At 48.8% G+C, this 23,419-nt stretch overlaps 1 protein-coding gene across 2 annotated transcripts in view; it reads right to left on the bottom strand.

Annotated features, from left to right (window-relative positions):
• Positions 1–15,334: 15,334 nt before the first annotated feature.
• Positions 15,335–23,419, bottom strand: part of HMGB1 (high mobility group box 1) — an 8,713-nt gene continuing 628 nt past the window's right edge. The window contains exons 1-5 of one of the 2 annotated variants that reach the window (XM_035325061.1): positions 21,304–21,396; positions 20,749–20,911; positions 20,350–20,495; positions 19,219–19,393; positions 15,335–17,267 (exon numbers count right to left, since the gene is read on the bottom strand). In XM_035325061.1, the coding sequence (XP_035180952.1) occupies positions 17,091–17,267; positions 19,219–19,393; positions 20,350–20,495; positions 20,749–20,898 (648 nt within the window). In that variant the 5' untranslated portion in view covers positions 20,899–20,911; positions 21,304–21,396 and the 3' untranslated portion in view covers positions 15,335–17,090. Of the gene's footprint in view, positions 17,268–19,218; positions 19,394–20,349; positions 20,496–20,748; positions 20,912–21,303; positions 21,397–23,419 lie in introns of those variants that run through there. The other variant, XM_035325053.1, reaches the window with a different exon arrangement.

Genomic DNA, 23,419 nt, shown 5'->3' with positions numbered 1-23,419 from the left:
CTCACCAATGCTGAGCAGATGGGAAGGATCACTTGCCTTGATCTTCTAGTGATACTATTCTTAATCCAGCACATTAAGCCATTGGCCTTCTTCACCATGAGGGCACATTGCTGGTTTGTAGGTCAACTTGATGTCTGCCAGGAGCCCCAGGTCCTTCTCTACAAAGCTGCTTGTCAGTCAGCTCCCAGTGTGCATGGGTGTCTGGGGTCATTGCTCCCCATGGGCAGGATTTGGCATTTGCCTTTGTTGAATTTGATGAGATTCCTGCACATAATCATAGAATCATTAAGGTTGGAAAAGACCTTCAAGATCATCTGGTCCAGCCAGCCTGTTTCTTGAGCCAGTCAAGGTGTTACTGAACGGCACCACAACCAGCTGGCACATCAACTGCTCCTCCCCATTTTGTCTCCTCTGCAAACTTACTGAGTTGGTGTACTCCAGAAACCTCCTGCATGGCTGGAGCCCTGCTGTGTTGCCATCCATCAGACATCAGGGTGGGCGAAGTCCCTAGTGAGGACCACGGCCTGCAAATATGAGGCTTCTTCGAGTTGTCTGAAGAGGGCCTCAGCTACTTCCTCTTCCTGACCAGGTGGTGTGTAGCAGCCATCCACAAACCATGTTGGTCTGCCCGCTAATCCCCCCCCACAAGCTCTCAGGTGACCCCAAGGCAGAGCTCCATGCAGCCCCTCAAACCAAGGGAATTGCCCCCCTGTGCCTCCCCAGCCTGCCACTCCTGCAGGGCCTGCATCCATCCCGTGCAGCACCCACAGCACTGAGTTGTCCCACCACTTCCTCATGTAATGGTGGGTCGCCATCTCCCTGCCCTACCATTCCTAGTTGGAAGCCCTTCACACCAGGGAGCCTTCAGCGGTCCTGCTGGCCCACATTTGCCCCATTTGGTGAGGTGGATCCCCTCTTTTTCCATCAGTCCTCAATCCCCCAAGGGGTCCCATGATCACTAAACCAAATCCTTGTTGTCACCAACAGCTACACCACCAGTAGTTCAACTGCAGGACCCATCCGCTCCTCCTGAAGCCCTTCAACAACAACACTGAGGAGAAAATTAGCTGAGGAGAAAATCAGCTGGGCCCTTCCCACCAGAGCCATGAGGCCATGCTGGATGTGCTCCAGGTCCTCCCCAGCATCAACGCTGGTGACCTTGTGGAAGAGTTGGACCAGAGCCCCTGGCAAGCAGCAAACCTTCCCAAATGTCGGGTTGGGTCAGCACGTGGGGGCCTCCATCCCAGCAGCAGGGTGCTGCCACTCACTGCCTCCTCCTGTGCCCTGCCCCGTATCTGCTGGAAGGGTGTATTTTATTAAGGTGTCCCCTTTCTTCATAGTTCTCCTTTCTTTGGGGGTCCCCTTCCTTCAGGACCAGGCTGGACCCCATTTGAGGCTGTGGCATCCCCACCTGCAGCAGCACCCCGTGGCTCTGGCAGCCCCCACCAGCCCCAAGGCTTGTTGAAGATCTCGGAGTAGAGCCTGGAAGCAGCCGTGTCTGTTGGCTGCCGCTGCCAGCTGCGCGCTGTGAAAGTCCCATTAAAATAAATCAGCTTTTAAAAGAACACAACCACAAATATGTGCCTTCTCCCCCCTGCCGTCGGTGCTTACCCTACAAACGCTGAGGTTGTCATTTTAAAGACCTGTAATGGCTCCGCTGTGCTTTGTGTGACCCCAGTGATGGATGCCGGTGTGCACAGTGATGGAGGCAGCAAAAATCAGGGCCAAGAAATGTGTCCTCGGAGGACATGTGGCTAAGTCACCCATGGAGACCCATTACCATGCCCTGGAAATAAAAGTGAGCATCACTGCATTGGTACCTCTCCCTAAGAAGGTGTTTAAAATGTAACAGTGGATGGAACAACCTAATGGGATCATAAAAAGTTTTGTCCTGAGAGCAAGGACATAGAAACATCGATGATATTCACTAAAAATCCATAACATGGAAATAAAGGTCAGTAACCAAACCTCTGTGGCTGTTCTCAAGGTGGCTGGGGGGCAAAAAGCAGAAGAAACCTTCTCATTAAACCTTCTTCTACAGAACAAGCACAAGGGTTTTGAGCTTTAAGGGTGGTTTTTTTTTTCATTGACTGAGAAGTCGACTACTGGCAGCTCTGCTTTGTAAAACACACAAGGACCCCAAAGAGGCAGAAGCCTTTCAGAGAGAGGCCCTGGCTTTGCAGGGATCATGGGGCTGCTGGCCACATTCAGGCCGAGGATAAACCCCTCGGTCCAAGGGGATGACTTGGGGAAAGGCAGTCGCACGGGGTTTTTCCATTGCTGTAGAAACCTTTGCTGCAACTCAGCTCATGTTGATTAACCCTGAACGCTAGATTCTTAAAAAGTGATTAGTGAGATCATACTGGAAACAGAAACAGATGCACCATCTGTTATGCAGTATATGGCTTTTAGAGGGAGGTTTTGCTGAAACACAGTTGTTGCAGAGACTGACGTGAGACTTCACTGCTGCCACCTTCCCGTTACCTCCCTAGAAGCTGAAAGCCCCTCTGGACGTGCACATTGAACCGGCGGGCTTTGCTTTTAGCGGAGTGATGGTGCAGCTGAGAGCTGAGCTACGCTGGGATTGCAGCCTTTGGGGTACGCCCTGGTGTAGGGCTTTGCAGCAGGGAGGCTTTCCAAGTGGCTGAAATCCCAGAGTGAAGAAGTCTGGGCTTCGGTCTGGATTTGTGCCCGTGCCTCAGAGCATCTCCTCCTTGAGTGAAATGAAAACACCGAGAGGTCAGAGGTGGGTTTTCTCACTCCTCCTGCGGAGCTGTTTCGTGCAGTGCATCCCTGCCCCTGAATGCTCCCAGTCTGCACCGTAGTCGCTCGCTGCGGGTCCTGGGGATTAGCAGAAGCCCTAAGCAGCTCTCAGACAGCAATTGCAATTACGATCCTGCTGCAGTGATCGTCCACAGCCCTGCTCCACGTCCCCATCCAGAGCAGCAGGGGATTCGAAGGAGTGATGCAAGGCCGAAGAAAGCAGCACACGCCAATGTGCTTCCCTCGATCTAATGTGGCATCCTTCTGGCTTTCATATCTCGTGAAGAGCAAAGGGCACGTTTGTGCTTTTCATAGCGCTGCTGCCTGATAACTAATATCTGGTCTAATATCTGCTCTGGGCGAAGTGTTGGTGAGCAGCAGCGGCTTCCCTTTGATCCCGAGCTCACCTTTGTCAGTGCAGCTGCACAACCGTGTCAAAAGCTCCCAGGATTCTTGCTTTCTTCTTCCTTTTTCACAGCACAGATCTTGTGCCTCCTGTCCAAAGAGCCTGGCAGGCCTCCATTTGCTAACATAACTCCTATTTATTATTTACACAGAACCAGAGAAGGGACCGCTGCTTTTTGAGCCCGTGGCAAAATGGCTCACTGCTTCCTGCGTGCTTTGAAGCCAGGGATGTGATCCAGTGGAGATGGAAAGTACAGGAAGGGAACTGCTGTCCTTGCAAGGACCAGATCTCAATACACACCATGCCTACAAAGCCCAAGTGTGGCTTTGCAGGGGGAAGGAGAAACCCCAGCACATCCCTTGAGCAGCAGTGGGACAAGGGAAGCTGAGCACCATGCTCCAGCATCACCCGTGGGCATCTTCTGAGCACGGGACCTGCTGCATGGCACTGGTTTTACCCAGCTTAGGCCAGACACCCTTAAGTGCAATCCCTCTCCACCCCCAGGCTCGAACGGTGGGCGAGGAGGGCTCCGTTTCGCTGCCCCCGTGAGCCCAGCTCCCCTGCACGGACAACACGGCTCGCCTGGCCTCTCGCTCGCTCCCCCAGGGCTGATTCAAAAAAGATGTTGGCAGAAGATGTTAGGGAGCTCTCTGACAAAACCCCTTCTTGTGCTCCAGCACTTCCTTCTCTCCTTCCCCGGGCAGGTCTGGTCTGCACGCACCCATCCCCACTGCTGCCTCGCCACAGGTCCTCCTGGTTAATTAAGAGCGCTTAATTAGAGAGCTGATCAGTCCTCTGCCCTGCAAAGAGTCACAGAGGGGTGAGGCTGGCAGGGCCCCCTGGAGGCTCCTGGTGCCAGCCCTGCCCAAGCAGGGACACCCAGAGCAGGCTGCCCAGGACCACGTCCAGGTGGCATTTTAACAGAAAAGAATGGAAATTATGGAAAAAGGAGGAGGGATTTGGGATTTTCCTGCATTTCTTTGATATCCCAGGGCATCCCTGCCTGGCCATGCCAGTGCTGCTCCCTGGCTCCCATGGGATTCATGTCCTCGGGGCTCAGTGATGCTCAGGGTCCTTGCACAGAAACCCTGGTGACAACGAGAGCAGAGCCCTGCGCCCGAGGACATGGGGTGACCACGGTTTCATGGGACATTATCCTCCTCGGGGACAGAAACCCCTCTGATGGCCAGACCTGCACCAGCCCACCACCCTAATAATTCAGGAATAACTTGCCCCCGCACCCAAATACAATCCCATTTTTTTCCCCCAAGTGTTTAGCAAATGTAACCTCTGTGTTTTATAACTTTCGTTCATTGATCAAACTGATGTGTTTCTCCTTTGGACAAATAGTCATTACATCTGAAAGTTTACAGCCCGGCTTTGAAGTTAATGTTCGCTGAGATGAAGGAGAAAGTTCACACTTCTTCTATTGTTTCCATGCCTTTTGGCTCCCGACCAGATAGGACAGCAATGCCTTAAATTTACAAGTGATGACTATTTTTGCAGCCAGAAAAGCCAAAAAAGCCTTCCTAAAATAATAATGGCTTGAATCCCGTAGTGCTCAGCAAAATGCTGGGAAAGGAGGGAAGTGGATCCAGGAAATCTACGAGCGTTTCAGAACTGCTAATTTCTGTGTTTACTATTTTCCCTTCGTCTGTCTCCCACGCAGGCTGTGTCTCTTCCTCGCGTTTTGCTGTTCCCTTCGAATAGGTAAAGGAAATGCTGAATTCACAGCATACCCTGTCGGCAGCCCAGCCCGAAGTTTTAAGCTGTGAAGACTGGGGGGAATTTTGGAGGGAAAACTCCAATTTAGCATCCCTTTACATAGGAAAATGCCTCCTCTTTGCTTAGGAAGAGTCCACGGGTGCCCAGCACCGTGATGCCTCGCTGGAGCCAACGCGGCCTCCCACCGTGGATGCAGTGAGCAGCACACCTCATCCAGCCCCTCCAAAAAGGGATTTGTGCTCCGTTATTTTTTGTGCTGCCCGGTTTCCCCCATTTCCAGAGGCCAGCAAGGCTGGAAGCTTGCACACGTTGGGTTTATTTCACCACCAAATTCCCTCTGTGCCCAATGCCGAGCAGGTCGGGAGCAGCCCCGAGAGGTGCGGGGCTCTGCATCCCATTAGGTCTCCCCGGAGGAAGCCGGGCGGATTTTTTTTTATTAAACCAGGCTCGTAGTCGATTCCTGAAGAAGGGCTTTTTGAACTAGGAGCCGAACCTTATGTTTGGTTCCCTGCCAAGCGCGGGATAGCGCGAGGAGGAGAGGAGATGTATTTTTGGGCTGCGTGTCTGCGCGCGGGCTGCTCGCTCGCATTAAAGGAGCTGTTTGTAAAGGATCCTCTGGTGGCGAAGCAGATGTGGAGGCCCGGCCCTGTGACAAGATATATTCCCGGGGCTTCGCGTGAATAATCGTTCTCGTCCGGGACTCTTCTCGCGCTGCAATAACTTCTTCTCGCTGTTGTTTAATTTTAACCGGGACTGGCGCGATGCCCCGCTGCCTGGTGATAACCGTGTTTGTTTGCTTAGAGCGGGGGCCGGACGGGGGCTCTGCTTCCTCTCATGCTGCCGGCTCCCCGTCGGAGCGCTCGGGGTGGTTTGGGACGCGGGTACCCGGGCGCTAACAGCGTGCGGCGTTATTTTCTGTTCTCCTCTCCTGCCCTGGGAGCTGAATTTTGCTCCAGACCAACACCACTTTTAACAGGTCTGTGTCCAAGAAAACGCTTTGGGTTGTGCTTATAAAATATATAATGCATGGAGTGTGCTTCACAGATAGCCCCGCGGTTCCACGGGTTGGAAACGCGCCGCGCTCAGGGCTGCCGCGGGGAGCGAGGGCTGTGCCTTCGCGAGAAAACTCCAGGGCGCAAGCACACGTTTGTAAGTGCACGCACGGCATCGTTCATTCTGCATGCTCCGAGGTTTTGCTGACTCGTTCTTCACCGAGTCCCGGCGCTGTTACGGCACCGATAATAATTTTTAAAAGAAACAAGGCCGGCACATCTCCCGCGACAAGCCCCTGTCTGCAGCAGGGCACGGCATGTGGAAGACATAACAGGAGATGGTAAATTCTGGCTTTGACATTACAGCGTAAGTTAAGCGAAAAGGTGTCAGCCTTGGCTTGGGCTTTCATGAGTGCCACGGGCGGGCTGCGGCTATTTGGGGCTCCTTCAAACAACCCCATCCTCTTCCAAAAGGAGAAACTCACAATCTGGACTCAATTGAACCTTAAAGCCATAAAGTCCCAGGTTCCAATAAATCATTGTTTTATAAAAACACGTCCAGCGCAGAGCAAAGCAGAGACCGTAAAAGAAATTAAAACACGTGTGGGTCGCATACGCCGCTGGGTGCCCCTCAACAGTGTTGCAAAACCGGTGACTTAAAGAGGAGGCAACGAGGCGAGACTTTGACGTGAATTTTGGCATCTCCGGGGGGTGCCCTTTCCTCAGGGGTGCCCACCCATGTCCCCACTGACCCACGGCTGGAGTGTCCCCTCCACCCTGCCCCTTTGTGCTCTTGCCTGGCTCTAGGGAGCATCCGGATGGCCCCAGTGTGAGGCCAAGGCTGAAGAGAAGGGCAACACCAAGAGCCAAGGCTGGCGGCAGCCCTGGGAGCCGGAGCGGGATGAAAGCAATGGGGTATTTTGGGAGGAGGCTTCGCTTGCCTGCTCCGGTAAAGTTGAAGCTCAGAGCAAAAATGAAAGCAGCTGGGATCATGCCGCTGAGAAACGGGCTTTAACAAGCTCCTTTGCAGGGCTTTAAAGAATTTCTGCCTGTGATGTCATCTTGACATTTCCTGGCTCACTGGCGATTTCCTCGGATCAAGAGCCCCAGATCCTGGGGAATCGTCACCGATTGCTCAGCATGGCCCAGGCGATGAGCTGAGAACCCCACGCAGGTACCAGGAGCAGCAGAAAGTGCCCTTTCGTTAACCTCCATCCTTCCCAGTCCCACCACGAGAGGCATCCCCACCAACCTGGCCATAATGGTGGTGGTGGGGATTTCCATTTTTCTGATTTTTTAAAAAACTTATTTGGAAGCAGCTCTGAAAACCTGGGCATTTTCCAGTGGGAGCTATTTGGAAGCTCAAACTTTATATCAAGATATAATCTATTTTTTTCTACCTATTGTATGAAGGCAATTGCATTAACCTCCAGGTGACTTCCTGGAGCTGTAACAACCCAGCCCCAAACCAAGCAAAGCTCTACAGGCTCGGGGAGTGCTCCTGAAGGTTCATTGAATTTCTGCTGAAGATATTCTGAACTGGAAAATTAGGGAAGAAAAAAAAAAAGGCAAGAAAAGAACAATCCACCACCATGCTTTTCCATGCTTTAGCATGTTTAGCATTTCAGAAGGAGCCCTGCAGATGCCAGGAGCCCCCATACCTGTCTGCTATGTGTGGGGACAGGGGGACAATGGGGTTGATGAGGATGAATCAATGGGGAAAATGGGGACAACAATGGGGATGATGAGGACAATGGGGATGATGAGGATAGCAGGGATGCAGGGTCCAAAGCCCAGGGTACGAGGACAGCTCACATCAATTTCATGGCACAGTCTCCACTTTGCAGCTTGGCACACATGAACCCTGCTGCTGTTTACATCAACCCTTGGAGAAGCAATTCGTTAGATCTGGAGGCTCGATTGAAAAATAAAAGCAGGATTTTCATCACGCTTCCCATCATGCAGAGCCCCGTGCAGCTGTCCGTGTGCTGTCCCTGCCCACGTCGCTCTCACGTCTTGCAGAGCGCACGGGGCAGCTCCTCTTACCCGAGCCCCTGTCTGCTGCAGGGAGTGGGATGACTGAAACCAGGCTCTGCCCAAGTTTTGTTACCTGTACCCCTGAAGACGGTTGGCTCAGGAGCTCCCCAGTACTAATCACCCCAGAAAAACCACCCCCTAGAAAAGGGGTCAGTGGAGAGGGGCCGGAGGAAGGCGCAGGGGCTGCACCACGGGGAAAAGGCTCCAGGAGCCTGGCACGCCTTTATGGTTGGGTATTTATAAATTAAAAAGGAATTACATTAAAAATTAAAAATCTTAACGAGGTGACATCCTGTGCCAGACAGACAACAGGCCGGGCAGAGTGGATCCCCGGCCCTGAGGGTGGATTTTGCCAGCTAAGCCATCACAGTTCAGAATGAATCCAGTCCAAGGCAGGCAACCAAGGACATTTTGGGGAGCAGTCGTACTGCAGCCAGGGGGGCTGGGCAGTGTCCTCCACCTCTTCTTCCTCACTGTGGGAGGAAGGAGCTCCTGTGTTTAGGGATGTGAGCTGAGTTTAATGCCTGCTCTTACAAACAAAACACCTGGGAAGTGCATTTAGAATAAATCACCAGCTAACAACGCAGCGCGAGCAGAAGAGCAGAAAGAGAAAGCGAAACGAAGCTGCCCAGGCGAGCCGGCCAAGCAAAGCCACGGCCCCGCACCTCCTGCTGGCCCTGTGGTCCCCGGGGGCTGCCACCAGCACGGCCAGGCCAGTTTCTTGCCCTAATGATATTTTTTATGTCCACTTACCGGCCTATCATGGGATTTTCTGACTCGGGTCATTTCAGTTTTATTCTTGCAGGTGGCCCAAATAAACTTTTCATTCGCTTTTGTTCACGTTTCTTTTATATATATATATTTTGGTCGTGTTTATTTTATATATATATGCTGTTAAATTAATAATTTAGAGTTTTGAGCTTTTTGCATAATTGACTTTGCGGTCAGCTTTACAATTACGCTTCTCGCTTTGTATCAGCCACTCACCAAGTGCAGTAAGCCGCCCAGAAAGCAGGACGGACGCGGCAGGCCCAGCTCGTCAAGCCCACGGAACAACTTTTCCTCATAAAAAACACATTTGAGAATAACAGTATGCATCCCTGCTTTCACACTTGCTACATTTCTACACCAAGATCCTTCAAAAATAATAATAATGATTTTAAAAACTGTATGAAAAGCTCTGCCTCACACGAGCAGGCTGACTGAATCCTGGCTTTTCTACAGCCTTCGCCGGAGTTAACTCATCACCGATTAACTCGAGGTACTCAACACCTCTGCTAAACTGGTGTCAATATTCCAAATCTACAGCCATAAAGCAAATGCGGGTGTGTAATTTATATATATTATTTTTTTAAATAAAGGACACAAATGGTCACCGCTTGGTTTCCAAAAGCAAGAGAAAAAGAGGGGGTCAAATGCAGGCAGCCCACTTTGGGAGCAAAGCTCTTGGAACGCCGTGCGGCACGGTAATTTCTTTCTAACACACTTGTAAAGCAGCCTTCCAGGGAATGGCTGAGTTGTCCCAAAATTTTATAGCTTTAAAGTTAACACAGAAAAGGGAAAATGCGGAGTTTCCTCTGCAAAAGTCGCAGGGTGATGCTTAAGCACTGGGGATATCAACTCAGACTCAAGTTGTACAGAAAGAGAAAAAAATCATGTAAAATGCGCATTTTGCACGTTTTCATTTGAAAAACCTGTCTCACTTCCTCTGCCTTTTGGTTGTACTCGCTACAGCCAGGACGTCTGGGTGCCGGGAGGTTTTTATAAGCAGCGGGTGAGAGCCACCGACGTGAGCGGTGCCCTGGGACCTGTAGCCTCCGTGTTTATATTTCGGAGCTACGCGTGGTTAATTCTCCGTTTCATTCATTGCAGCCTTAACTTCTCTGCTGCTGGGAACAGTAAATAAGAGGGAAGTTGTAACCAGAGCCTCCCTTTTATTCAGGGACCTTCTGTTTCCTGCAGGCTGGCGGCTCCGAAGCAAATCACAGCTCTATTGTGCTCAGGAGCAGTGTTAAATGATTCAGATGGAAAAGAAAAAAAGTGAGTAGGAGCAGGGGACTTGGAGTCAGCGGGGAGAGTGGCTGAGCAGGGACCGCCAGGCCTCCAGGCCGTCGGCCTCTCCACACAGTGCCATGGGATGCTGTACCCCAGCTCGGTGTGCAGCAGCACCAAAATGAGGGGTTTCTCCCCATTTCATGGGTCCCGTGAAGCAGAACCCAAGCAATCCAGGAGGTTCCTGGAGCACGCTGGTGATGGTTTCCTTCTCTGAGTGATGGAGGACGCAGCAAGGAGAGGGGGTCTGCCAGACCCCATGCTCACCAGCAGTGAGGGGCTGGTGGGGATGTGAAGGCTGAAGGTGGCCTTGGCTGCTGTCACCACAAAATGGGGGGGTTCGGGATCCTGAGGGCAGGGAGCAGCGTTAAAACTCCCAGCCCTGAACGCTGGGGGAGAAGAATTGGGCCTCTTCGAGGATCTGCCTCACAGGGTCCTGTGTGATAAGGCCCTGCAGGGAGGAAGGGCCCAAGAAAGCCTGTTAATATACAAAGGTCACCTCCTCCAAGCTCAGGAGCCATCTGTCCCAGCAAAGAGGAAGTCAGGAAACAACACCAGGAGGCCTGCATGGAGGAGCAAGGAGCTCCTGGCCAAACTCAGACACAAAAAAGAAGCTTGAAGAGGGTGGAAGTGAGGACGGGTGACCTGGGAGGAATCCAAGGATACTGTCAGAGCATCTAGGGGTAGAGCTAAGAAAGCCCAAATGGAACTGAATCTGGCCAAGGACATCAAGGACAACAAGAATGGCCTCTACAAGTACGTCAGTGACAACAAGAAGGCCAGGGACAACGTGGGCCCTCTGCTGAAATAAAAAGGAGGCCTGGCTACCCGGGACAAGGTGCTGAATGCCTTCTTTGCCTTCATCTTTGCCAGCAAGACTGATCAGGAATGATCAAGAAGCAAGGCTGAAAGGCTGGAGCGAGGAAGATGCACTTTGGTGGAAGAAGATCAGGTCAGGGAATGGTTGAGCAAACCGGACACTCACAAGTCCACAGGCCCTGATGGGATGCACCCACGAGCACTGAGGGAGCTGGCAGATGTGACTGTGAGGCCGCTCTCTATAACCTGTGGTCGATCACAGCAACAGGGAGAAGTGTCCGAAGACTGGAGGAAATCAAATATCACTCCTATCTTCAGGAAGAGCAAGAAGGAGGACCCTCAGCACTGCTGAGGCCACATCTGGAGTTCTGGCTCAGTTATGGGCCTCCCCAGTACAAGAGAGACCTGGGCATACTGGAGAAAGTCCACCACAGGGCCGGGAAGGCGCTGAAGCATCTCCTGCGAGCAGAGGCTGGGGGACCTGGGGCTGCTCAGCCTGGAGAAGAGGAGGCTCGGGGATCTCATCCATGTCCCTACATCCCTGAAGGGAGGGTGCAGAGAAGACAGAGCCAGGCTCTGCTCAGTGGTGCTCAGCCTGAGCAGGAGTTGGACCCCATCACCTTCAGAGGCCCCTCAGCCATTCCGGGATTCTGCAGCCCAAACCTGGTCAGCCCAGGGGCAGGAGCAACTGGACTCGCTTCTGCCCACCTGAACCCAGGGGACTGCACGACCACGTGCACGTGTGCAGCCCGGCCCCACGCGCCCACCCTTGGGGACAGCCACCAGCACTGTGCCATCAGCATCTTACAGAGCTGAACCCAACCCTTCTGTCCCCCAGATCCTCGCCTGCATTTTCCAGTACCGGTGTTACAAACACGTGGCATCATCCTTACATGAAGGTACTGCTAGAAACACGCGTCAACAGAACTAAAACGAGTGTAAACACCGCTAGTCAGGTCTGATAATAAAACATGAGTCACCGTTGTTCAATCATTTGCTAACCCACATTTTACAAGTTATCTCTTCTGGGAATCATCACCACGTAAATTTTAGATTTTTTTTTTTCTTTTAGAGAACCGTGATTTAGCTTTTTACTCATTCTTCACAGCATTGGTGCCAGCGATCCTTACCTCCAGCCTGCCTCCTGGCTCCCTTTGCGTGTCTGGTTCAAGCCCACGTAGGAGCCTCTCTCCAGCCTGAGCCCTCACCCTCAGTTACATGCCGTGGAAAACATGGCTTGCTCCTGCAGGGAAAAGGTGGAAAAAAAGCAAGGTTTTGCTGCCCTTCTCGCCCCGCGTGGGCAGGGTGATGCTCTTGCTTCTCACTCTCCAGGAGTGCAGGTGGGCATCGGCCCCATTTCCTTCATGCACTTCAGTTTCAAGAGCAACGCAGGGGGTTTGTGTGCGTGTAATGTGCTCCTGCACGTTTCGTAGCTGTTATTTTGACCCACCTTGCAAACTCGCTCCCCAAGCACCACAGCACGAGCCCTCAGTGTCTCCTCGGTAAGCGTGACTTTCTGGAAGGCGGCTTCGAGGAGCAGTTGAACCGTGACCTCTCGCTGCTTTAAGGCGTGCAGGCAGCTGGGTCTTTTCCAGACATTCAAGCCGTCGAGTTTGGTCTTTCCTGTTTTTCTTGAAGAACTTTTGGGAGGTCAGAAACGTGTTATTTGAGCTTCTGCCACTTTAATAGATGAAGGGCTGCTGGAATCATTAGGACGAACTTCCTTTGTGCCAAGTGTTCGCCATTTAAGTTAAACGCGTTTTAACGATGTAAGTGAAATTTTAAAAGGTGTAACTAAAAATCCACACTTCCCTTTCTCGGTCTCACCGTGCAGCTTGATCCAGAGCACTTCTCCTGAAGGGCCGGAGCTTCTGGTGCAGAAACAGGTAGACTAAGCTCATTGATAGACGAAGGCTTTCATTCCGTTGTGAAGTAGCAAAAGGGAAGTCTTGTCTCTCTTGCAGGTCACCTCTAACAGCAATCACTTCGGCAAGATGGATTTCAAAATTAGGTACTCTCAGAACAGAACCTGTGCTGTGTTTTTCAATAGCACAAAGCAGCCGTAAGAGCAATCTGACCTTCATTCTTAATGGCAAATCCATTGGGAGAAAAAAAAAAAATCCATCTTTGTTTTTCTGCTTGAGGTACTGTCAAAGGAAAGTCGGGGAGCACGAAGTATACAAAACAGAAGACAACTCCTACAGAAGTATACAAAACTCTTGGAGACTTACTTCTGGTGGTTTTTTACCCAATGAAAGAAAGCGTGAAAGCTTGTCTACAAATACGTGATTTTGGAATAAAAGATGGTGTTAATTTTAAATGAAGTTTATTACATGAATAAAATTCACCAAGTGTTTTTTCAGGTGTAGGGTGCAATCCGGTACCAAAATCCAGGAAAAAAACAAAACATCTTTATTAATAAACACCAGTTTTCAGCATTGCATTGGACTAACTCACTTGTACAATGCCCCTTAACGTATTTCGGGGGCTAAAATGATGCCTGTCGCAGCCTGCCCGAGCAAAATGCCACACATGGCCATTTTCTCTTAAAGCAGACCCAAAAAAGATGTGGTGTGTAGTCTTTAGTTAAGCACAGTGTGAGGGTAAGTTAGAGAGCATAAGGAAGGAACGTTGTTTGAATGTACTTGGAACCTCACCGTTATCAATAACCGATGGGTACGGTTGTGTCCTAGAAGCCTCTAGCTGGTCAGCTCCTACAGGCAGACCCTGGAAATGGTGCTAATTAATTGCCCCTTGTATTAAAAACTGCCTTTGTACCTTGCCATGTCTGTTATGGATTCAGTATAGAATAACGTACTGTGACCCAACACAGCTCATCAGCTTCATTCCTTTCATCCTCTGCTAGGCATAGCTGGGAAGCCAAAACGGGAACGTTTATTCTAACGAGCTCTTTTAACCCTTAGGCTAGTGAAAATTAATAAAGTTTTTTCAAGCGCTGCTCGTCGCCCACATAAATAACTGGACGTTGCTGTTGTAGTCTGACCAGCTCCTCTTCTGGTGGTTACTCAATCCCTTCTTCTCGCTTTCCAGCCACCCTACAACAGCTATTACTCAGCCTTCCCTCCATCACGACAGGCTTGTTATGCTACTGAAAGCAGCTTTACAGGGGCCCAGCGTCAGCAGTGCCAGCATTATCCCAGCCAAGCTGCAGAAATCTTTTCAGCCACTCGATACCTGTTATTTCAGACTTCTGGTGGCCTGTCTACCTGGAAACATTTTGTTAAATTAAGCTCAGGCTTTTGCTAGATAGCAAAAACCATGACCACTGACAGCACTGCAGAAGGGACAAACACTTTCTCTGCATCTAGTTAAACCAGTTTAAAAGTATAATACCTACAGAGCCAGCGGCTGCAACTGCATCTCCTTCCAGGACTCTAGGCTAACTTAGATTAACAGCTGTGAAATCAGTATGAATTTAAATTACACTCAGGATATGATTACTTATTACTATTCATGTTCTCACCAAACCAATCCCGTTTTTTGGTTAGAATGGGACCTCTTTTTCCTCTACAATCATTTCTTTGAGGGTTAAAGCTCTTACAAAATGCTTGGTGTTTTGACATTTGTCAGCATTAACCAGCCTCAGCTCAGGTAATCTCGTAGTAGTCACGTTTGACCTACTCCTGCTGAGAACCAGCCTGCGCCTACTGTCAGGATGACCTAGCTGCCAGAGCTCCCCGGGGGAACAAAGGCAGTGAGCAGGGGGGTCCTCTCCAGCAACAGCTCTCAGAAACTTCTATTTTCAGATAATCCCTCTACCTAGCTATGCTATTTTTCCCCCAGAAGCAATGGTTTCATCACTTCAAGTGTTCTAGGAGAAACAACCACTAACTCATCTGATAAACAAGTGCAAGCTCAACTGATTTACGGGCACCTACCAACTGCTCATGAGAAAACTGTGGCCACTGAGAGCTCTGGAGGTTGTCAAGCACCTCTCACCCATCATCAGCCTCTGCGGAATATTGCTGGGGGTTCCCTTCCTCAGCGAACAGCATTTGTAATACTACCTGCCCTCGTCAGCCTTGAGCATGCTGTTTGTTATCAACCTGTTAACCCCTGAGCTGAAGGCAAGCATGACGCCTGGCTGCTGGGTAAGCACATCAAGATCAGCTGAATCCTCTACGTTACTTTGGTCAACACTGAGCGCTGCGAACAAAGGCACAAGATTACAGGGATCCCATTAAGCACGCTTGCTCCAAGAACCAGAATTCCATATACTTTTCGCCAATGACCCAAGGAAACAAAAAACCTCATCACCAAAAATTTACATCATTGGTTAGGAGCATTTGAACGGGTACCATCCAATCAAAACCAAAACTCATCTGTGCTAAGTTTCCTGTATCACCATCTTCTGAAGGGCATCTTCCTTCTGTTTGAAACAGAAAGCAGGGACGTAAACATACCTGGAAGCACCAACACAAAAGAAAAATAAAAAAAAAAAAAAAGAAAACCCTTTAGGATATTAAGTGAGCCATTTAACTAAGTATTTAAAACCTCTGCAATTATTAGTTTATTAGTATCATCCAGGATTCAGATGTTCAATATTTCTCCTGAAGTTATACATAAATGCAAATTGAAATAAGAATCTGAAAGTCAAAATTGTATAACAAAACAATACTCCATCACAAAAGCGTGTAAAATTACAAGAATGCTTTTTTTTTTTCCTTTTAAACACTGGCACTTAAGAGAACCATAATTTTGTAACCACAAAATTGCCAAATTGTCCCCCAAACTGGTAAGCAGGTATATGTGAAAATAGTTACAGTTGCCAGCACTTGAAGTTTTACTAAATATGCAAAAAAACCCTTAGCTTTGGTTTTGGAAGAGAACTGTATTTGACCAAATTAGACATTGTTGGTATACCATAAACATTTCACTTTTTAATGCAAAATTTAATAAAATGTACTTTTCCATACAGCTATATTTAACTTAAAAATGGGCAAACATCAAGAGTGCGGTATAAAACCTAACAGGAAAAATACATCTTATCTCATTTTCAATTTGAGACAATATACAACTTTGTTTAAAGGGCTAAAACTAGAATTTCAAGAATACAAATATGAATTTACATAGATTTAACAAATAATAATGGTACCATTTATAGAAATCTTAGAAAGAAAAATCATTTCTCGTGGGCCATTTGCTACCAGGAGAGTTTCATGGTATAAAGCCCGTGGCCATCGCCAGACCTGTCACCAAAAAATATGGTAATTTCATGCTTTTAACTTTACACATTTTAGGTACGTTCATCTCTCGCTAGTGTTCAGAGATTTACAAACACGACTTCCATTACATGGTAACGGAGTCACGCCTGTAAATTTCTCTACACCGGATGGACATACACTCTTCCTATGGGTCCTTCTAGGACAGAATTTAACACCCCCTCCCTCCCTTCCTCCCCCCCCCTCCCGAAGTATTTCATTTTCTGTAAAATTGAACTCTATACTTCTCAACTCTCCAAGACTGGTAAACTCATGCAACTCAATAGAATATTACATTTCACAAAATTCTGAACAAGTATCAGTTTGATGAGATTGATTTTTTTGTTTTGTTTCCAGTTACGGAAGAATATTCTTTCATCATATGCCTATATATTTCTTTTCTTACCCTATCATGATTATGCAGGGTATGTAGATCAAAGCTTTGTTTATCAGCTGGTTATATGAAAGATGAAAACTGTAATATTCACGTGATCCCAAATGGGCATTCAATAAAGCAAAAGATGAATTCCCCTCAAAAAAAAAAAAAAAAAAAGAAAAGAAAAAGTATGATTTTCAAGGGCACCTATTAAAAGGACAACAATACTAATAAAAAAAATTGTATTTACTTAGAAGCATTCAGAATGTCAACAAAACAGCTGCAACTTTTTTTTTTTCCTTTTTGCAATTACAGAGTGGTATTCAGTTAACAGAACAACAATTATTTTTTTTTATGATGCATCAGAGACAACTGAAGATGAGAAATGAACTACATCCCCATATATAACTAATTTGTGCTGTGCACCAACAAGAACCTGCTTTAAAACTCCCATGCCAATTTACAACCCCCACACTGTACCAGGCAAGGTTAGTGGCCATTGAAATACCACTAAGGACAGGGCTATCTAAAGACACATTCGGTAGTGTGTTAACTATACAAAAAAAGAGACACTGTACAGTTTAAAAACAAATCTTACACAGCCTTACATTTCAATTTTTTTTTCTTTAAAAGGAGTGAGTTGTGTACAGGGGGGTTAAATGCTTTATAGACAAGAAAGAAATTGCTCTAAAAGAGACTTATTCATCATCATCATCATCTTCGTCCTCCTCTTCTTCCTCTTCTTCGTCATCTTCATCCTCCTCATCTTCATCCTCATCTTCCTCCTCCTCCTTCTTCTTCTTGCTCTTCTCGGCCTTGGCAACTACTTTTTTGCCTGCATCAACCTTCCCTTTGGCCCGGTATGCAGCGATATCCTTGGAGGAGAAAAGCAGGAAGAATCTCTCTTAAAGTTTAACCAGTCAAGAGCTCTGAGCAACTTCCAAGTGACACTTCAGTCGAAGCTCCAGTTACAACAAAGTGAACTGTGGCCCAACACCAGGAGAACAAGGGATCGGGAACCCTCTAACTCAGAAATGGTACTCAGGTACATGCTGCTTAAGGCTGCTGAGGAATCTCTACTGTCAGGCTTTTAGGAACGGATTCAAAGAGAGGTAGAGCTGAACCCGCTTCCCCATAAGGAAATGAAGTGAAGGGAGACCTCTTAAGGTCCTTTTCCAGCCCTACCTTGTAGGACGGCTCAAGAAACGCACACAAAAATACTTATCTGAGACACAAAATTATAATTAGCCATCCGAAACATATTAGGATGACATTGCACAGTATTCATAATGTTATGCCTCAGCAAAGAGCAATTATACAGAATTCTGCCTAGCTGAAGTTTCCAAAATAAAAGGTATAAGAACTTTGATTAAAGGGTAGACAGTGCCACCTTCTGCATGCAATAAATTTATTCTAGTGGTTTATAACGCACAAAATTCAGTTCCTGTTATAGAAGTCAAAACTGTACTTGGGAGACCAAGCCAGAAAAACTGCTAGGCTTCCCAGCTTTATGCCAAATCATAAAAACAATTACATAACGGAATTGGTCTACAGGACTCTTACACTTATCAGCTACAGAGAAACGTGAACACCTTTACGTGGATGGTGCAGATCTTCTGATATTCCCTACTCAGTAAACATTACAGCCCTCAGCTCACAGTTCCTCACTCTCTCTTAAAGCTTAGCATTAGATTTTCAGAAGACAGTATCTACTATGTCAAATGCCAATCAATGAAATACTGAGATTACTGCACCTAAAAACCCATCCTGAAGCATAAGAAATGTAGATGAAGGTATCTCGGACTAAAGATTTGTGATTTAACCATGTAAAAAGTTTCTGATGTGTTGTTGCAGCTTTTTGTATAAACAGTCACCATACTGGAGAGCTTTTATTGCATCAGAAGGGCAATATAGGAAACCTAGACCTCCAAATCCTCTTCAGCACATAAATAGGTCCAAAAGCGGCCACCTTGCTCACTGTAACACTGCAATTTTAAGGTGGTTTTGTTTGCCAGTAGGAGAAATGGCCAGAGAAAGGTCACGGCACGTGAATGTCTTGATATCCGTGGCACACATTAGCTATAGGTGGATGCTGACCACTACAAAGCAGAATCAGTGTACACGCTGACACGCATCCCCTCCCCGTGGTTTCCTCACCCTGGGATGGGAATTTGCTTCTGGAAATGAAAACACACCTACCGCTACTCTATGCACAACGTGCGACTGCAGCTGCCGTTATTATGACGGGGTTAAGCTTTAATAATTCAAGGAACTCTATGATATTTTGCTTCATATGTATTATTAACTATGTTAATTACTAGAAAGGAGCTAAACACAAAGCAGGTACAGGAAAAAACATGCCTTAAAACTCGCTTCTTGTAAGTGTCCTGATATTAACACAGGAATAAACTAAAACCAGGATCTATGTTATTTTAAATGTTCTCTTATTTGGGGACATTCATCAACGCCTAACACCTCCAAAACAAGAGACCCGTTTCATGCTTTACTGATGTTACTCAGTACTCCCAAATTAAGGCAGATACTGCTGTGACCTATTGTTTTAGTAACAATACAGACATGACGGCATCACCGATGGTCCTGAATTACAGATGAATGAAGAACACTCAACACAGAGGACTGCAATTCAGCGCTACAAGAATGAACCAGATGCCCCTTTGAGTGACACCGTCCTGCAAATATGACATTTGTCATCTGTGTATGATAATTTGCAACATAATTTGCAAATATTAAGAGCACATGAGAATGGGAAAGTATCTAAGTTGAGGTTTGCTCTCCCCACACCACCTCCGTAAATGCCACTGTTACCTTCTCATACTTCTCCTTCAGTTTAGCAGCCTTTTTTTCGTAAGGCTGTTTATCATCTGCAGCGGTGTTGTTCCACATCTCTCCCAGTTTCTTTGCGACGTCCCCAATGGACAGACCAGGATGTTCTCCTTTGATTTTTGGACGAAACTCAGAGCAAAACAAGAAAAAAGCCGAACTACAGACAAAAGAAAAAAAAAAGTATTTTAATTTTAGACTTTAACCTACTGTAACAGAAAGTTTTGTGACCTTTGTTACTGTTTCTTAAGAGAGCTTTGGATCATCACCTGAAAGTGAAGCAAAGATTAATTACAATGGAAGATAATAGAATAAAACAAACTACCACGAAAACTTAACACATCCTCATCTCCGAGTAATGCCGCACATCTGGTCCCATTTTTGGCAGGACCCCCAGAGGGGCTAATTTTATACACCTTATGCAGAGAAAACTCTTAAGGAGTGACTGAATAGCAACAGGAGAGCAAATATTATGTCAGAACTGTTGAAGACAGGGAAACAGCAATAACTTCTTGTGAAAATCAGGATTTCCAAATGACAGCATCAGCCCAAATACAGACAGTCTTTTGTACTGGAACTTCCCTGTTTCTTTCAGCATTGGCTTCATTTAAACCACACACACAAATTTTATTTTGTGTGAATTCAAGTTCCAAGGCCGTAGTCTTTATGCAATGGCCGAAATCTTCCAAGCTGTTTTGGTGCAAGATCATCCCTCTAACCTGTGTTGCGCACAAGCCTCTAACGTCAACGGGCTGCCAACTAAAATTCCTGCTCAAGCCAACAGGTGCTAAGAACAGGGCCTGAAACATGTTATCACCATTCTGTTTGAGAATAACCCTCCTCACAAAATTTGGAAACATCAGGCACAACCGCACATTGTAGAAGTTTTGCACCTGCTTTTAAAAGCTGACATTACTCCAACTTTACTAAAGCCGGGCAACCTAAAGACAAAAACCTAGTAGTCCTAATTAAAATTTCAACCTCCCTTTGATTTTCCTGGCCAGTGGTTTAATCTTCTATTTCTGAAGCTCCCAAACATGGACAAAATGATCCCTTTATAGATACAGTGTAGCGTGACGGTCCTCACAGATATAACCTAACTAGAAATATACTTACGGAGGCCTCTTCGGTGCATTTGGATCCTTAAACTTCTTTTTTGTTTCCCCCTTAGGTGGTACATAGTTTTTCATTTCTTTTTCATAACGAAGCTTGTCAGCCTTTGCCATATCTTCAAACTTCCCTTTCTCCTTAGAAGACATAGTCTGCAAGGCAATTAAAACGATATTGTAAGACTGAAAAGCACATCCAGGTCCATTCTAAAATCAGTTGAGGGAGCTAAAGGTAAGGAAAGAATGATGAACAGTTATCATTCACCTCACAACTGTACTTCCTAAATATCTAAAAGCTGAACTTTTAATTAAATAATTGACAATCTTGAACATTTCACAGAAAGCAGTTAAGGTTTTGTGCTTTTTTTTTTGGTGTTTTGCTTGTTTTTCAAGCAGTTATTCCTACCTTCCATCGTTCTGAGCATTTTTTTGAGAACTCTGAAAAGTTCACTGAAGCATCTGGATGTTTCTTCTTGTGCTCCTCCCGGCAGGTTTGCACAAAGAAGGCGTATGAAGACATTTTACCTCTCGGCTTCTTAGGATCACCTTTGCCCATTTTTGATGATTTTCTGTAGCAAAGCAAGAAAGACACTTTTACAACTTTTACGTTCCATGAGCCAAGGCAGGAAGGAAGTAAGCCACAAAGAACAACTATGCTGAATGGGACCTGTCAGAGCAGTCTTGCAGAATCATACTCTGAAAAAAGTTTCTCTCCTGGAGTATTTACCAGAGATCTCCACCATTACCGTCTGAGGTAACCTAGCACATAGAACTAACCTGAAATCTCAAAGGGCCTTGAAAACTTGTACTTCTGGTCTCCTACAAACAAAAATGGTGCTTCCAAGCAATCTGTAGGCAAGCGCTGGCATCAACACAAGGGAGATGGTATTCTTATTCCTAGCATATCAATCACAGGCTTGAAAGAAATACCTTATATTGAAAGAAATGGGGGGAAAAGTACCTGAATGTCCTGACTCAGCTGGCCTTCTCGGTTACTAAATTCTTTCTTCAAATAGCCCGTCTTTCTATCACCGTGCCCTGCGGACCTTTGGGGCTTCATTTGCAAAAAATATTCATTATTTTTATATGCCATATATTATCATTCTCCTTTAAGTATGCTACAAAAAAAAAACCCACTCTTTATACGTATACCTAGAAATACAGGAATGAGCCACTGCGCTCAGTCAAACATGTTAAAACCAAGCCGGGGACGTGCGAAGTATGACATTTACATATGCCTAGTAAGGCTGTGCTCAGCGAGAGAACTAGCTGCTTCTCTCAGGGCCGGAGAAGGAATTAAAAAACACCCTCCTGGAGCTTTCACACCCCGGCCAGACATTCGGAGCATTTCTTCACAGCTCCCTGGAAAAAGCCACTTGCGCCCTGACGAACTCTGCCCTTCAGCAGGAATTAAAAAGAAAAAAAGAAAAAAACACACAGAAAAAACCACCCTGCTGCCTGCCCGTATTGCCACAGCGGCAGCGTTTCCTATCGGTTTGGCGGATAGACAGAAACAGATTTCTGCTCCGTGACTAAACACGTCCGGTTTGAAGTTTCTGTCAAGTAAACAAGAAGGGGGCTGAAGCACCGGGAGCAGCTCCTGCCTCGCCACGGAGATCGTTCCCAGAGCGGGCCCTGGGGGAATGAGAAGGGGGGGGAAGAAACGCTTCCGAAGAGCCCCGGGGAGCAGTGTGGGGTGCCCGGGGGTGCCGCGGGGAGGCCCTGTGAGGAGACGAGGCCCTGTGAGGCCGTTTAAAAGCCGCCTTCCCGCCATTTTGGGACGCGGCCCCGGCGGGGGGGGCGCGCCGAACCGCGGCGGGGGGGAGGTGAGGGGGGGCGTCGCGGGTCCCCTCAGGGCTCTGCTGGGGGCGGCGAGCTTGTGAGGGGAGGGGGGAGAAACGGGGCTAAAAATGGCCAGAAAATAATAAAACGCCGCTATTACGGGGGCGCCCTCAAAGTTTATTCGCCGAATTTCTCCGCGCGGGGAGGGGGCGACCGCCGTTGGCCGCGCCCCCCCCCCCCCCCCCCCCCCCCCCGCCCCCCCCCCCCGGCGGGGGGGGGGGGGGGGCCGCCCCCCCCCCCCCCCCCCCGCCATGAGGCCGGGCCGCCCGGGCATGGCGCAGGCTCCTGGCGGCGGCGGAGGAGGAGAAGGAGGTGACCCGCCGCCCGGGCTGCTTCCATTTTGTGCGCTGAGCAGTAGCGGGGCACCCCCAGCGCCCCCTCGCCTTCACCGCAGCCAGCGGCGCGGCGGGGAGGCCGCGGGACCCCCCCCGGAGAAAGGGCGGAGGAGGAGGAGAGGAGGAGGAGGCGGCGGCGGGCGAGGCGCGGAATGGCCGCTGCGCTGGCGTCTACAGAACATGGCTCCTTCCTCCCTTCCCTTCCCTTTGTGTGAGGGCGCCCGCTACCCTGGCGCACGGGCTCAGCCATTGCAGCCGGGGGAGGGAGGGAAGGAGGGCGGGAGGCTGAGGGGGGAGGTGGGGAGCGGGTGGGCGCGGAGGGGGGAGCAGGGGAAGGGGGAGAAGGGGCCGGCGCGCTTCCAGCGCCGTGCCCGAGCCCCGGCGGAGCGGGCAGAGCCCCGGCGGGGACCCCCCTGCTCCCAGGCGGGCGGCAGCTCCGGCGACTTTTAAAGCCCCCCGTTTTTCCTCGCGACCGACCTCCTCCTCCTCCTCCTCTCCTCACGGCCGCAGCCCCCGCGGCGGCTGGAAGGGAAGAGAGAGGAGAGGAAAAAAAAAAAAAAAAAAAAAAAAAAAGTTCCCCCGAACTGCGCCCCCGCCCGCCCGAGCTCCTCTCTGCTCAGCCGCCGCTCGCCTTGTTTTCTCGCTCACGGCTCCCGTCAGCCATGTTACAGCCAGGCGGCTCCGGGGCGAGCGGCTCCGCGGCCCGGCCGCCGGCTCGGCTTCCCCACCGCCTCCCCCCTTACCCTGCCGCCCGCCCGCCGCAGCGACGGCCCCGCCGCCGCTCCGGGAGCCTCTCCCGGCAGGGCACGGCGCCTCGCCGCCCCGCCTCGCCCCCGCGGCGGCGGCCGGGCACTGCCAGCCCCTCGCCCGCCGTCCTCCTCGCCGAGGGCCGGGCTCCCC

This window comes from Oxyura jamaicensis, chromosome 1, assembly GCF_011077185.1.
Source record: "Oxyura jamaicensis isolate SHBP4307 breed ruddy duck chromosome 1, BPBGC_Ojam_1.0, whole genome shotgun sequence".
Classification (NCBI taxonomy): domain Eukaryota; kingdom Metazoa; phylum Chordata; class Aves; order Anseriformes; family Anatidae; genus Oxyura; species Oxyura jamaicensis.
The sequence above is the reverse complement of the archived record's forward strand: the minus strand, read 5'-3'. Positions and strand labels throughout refer to the sequence as shown.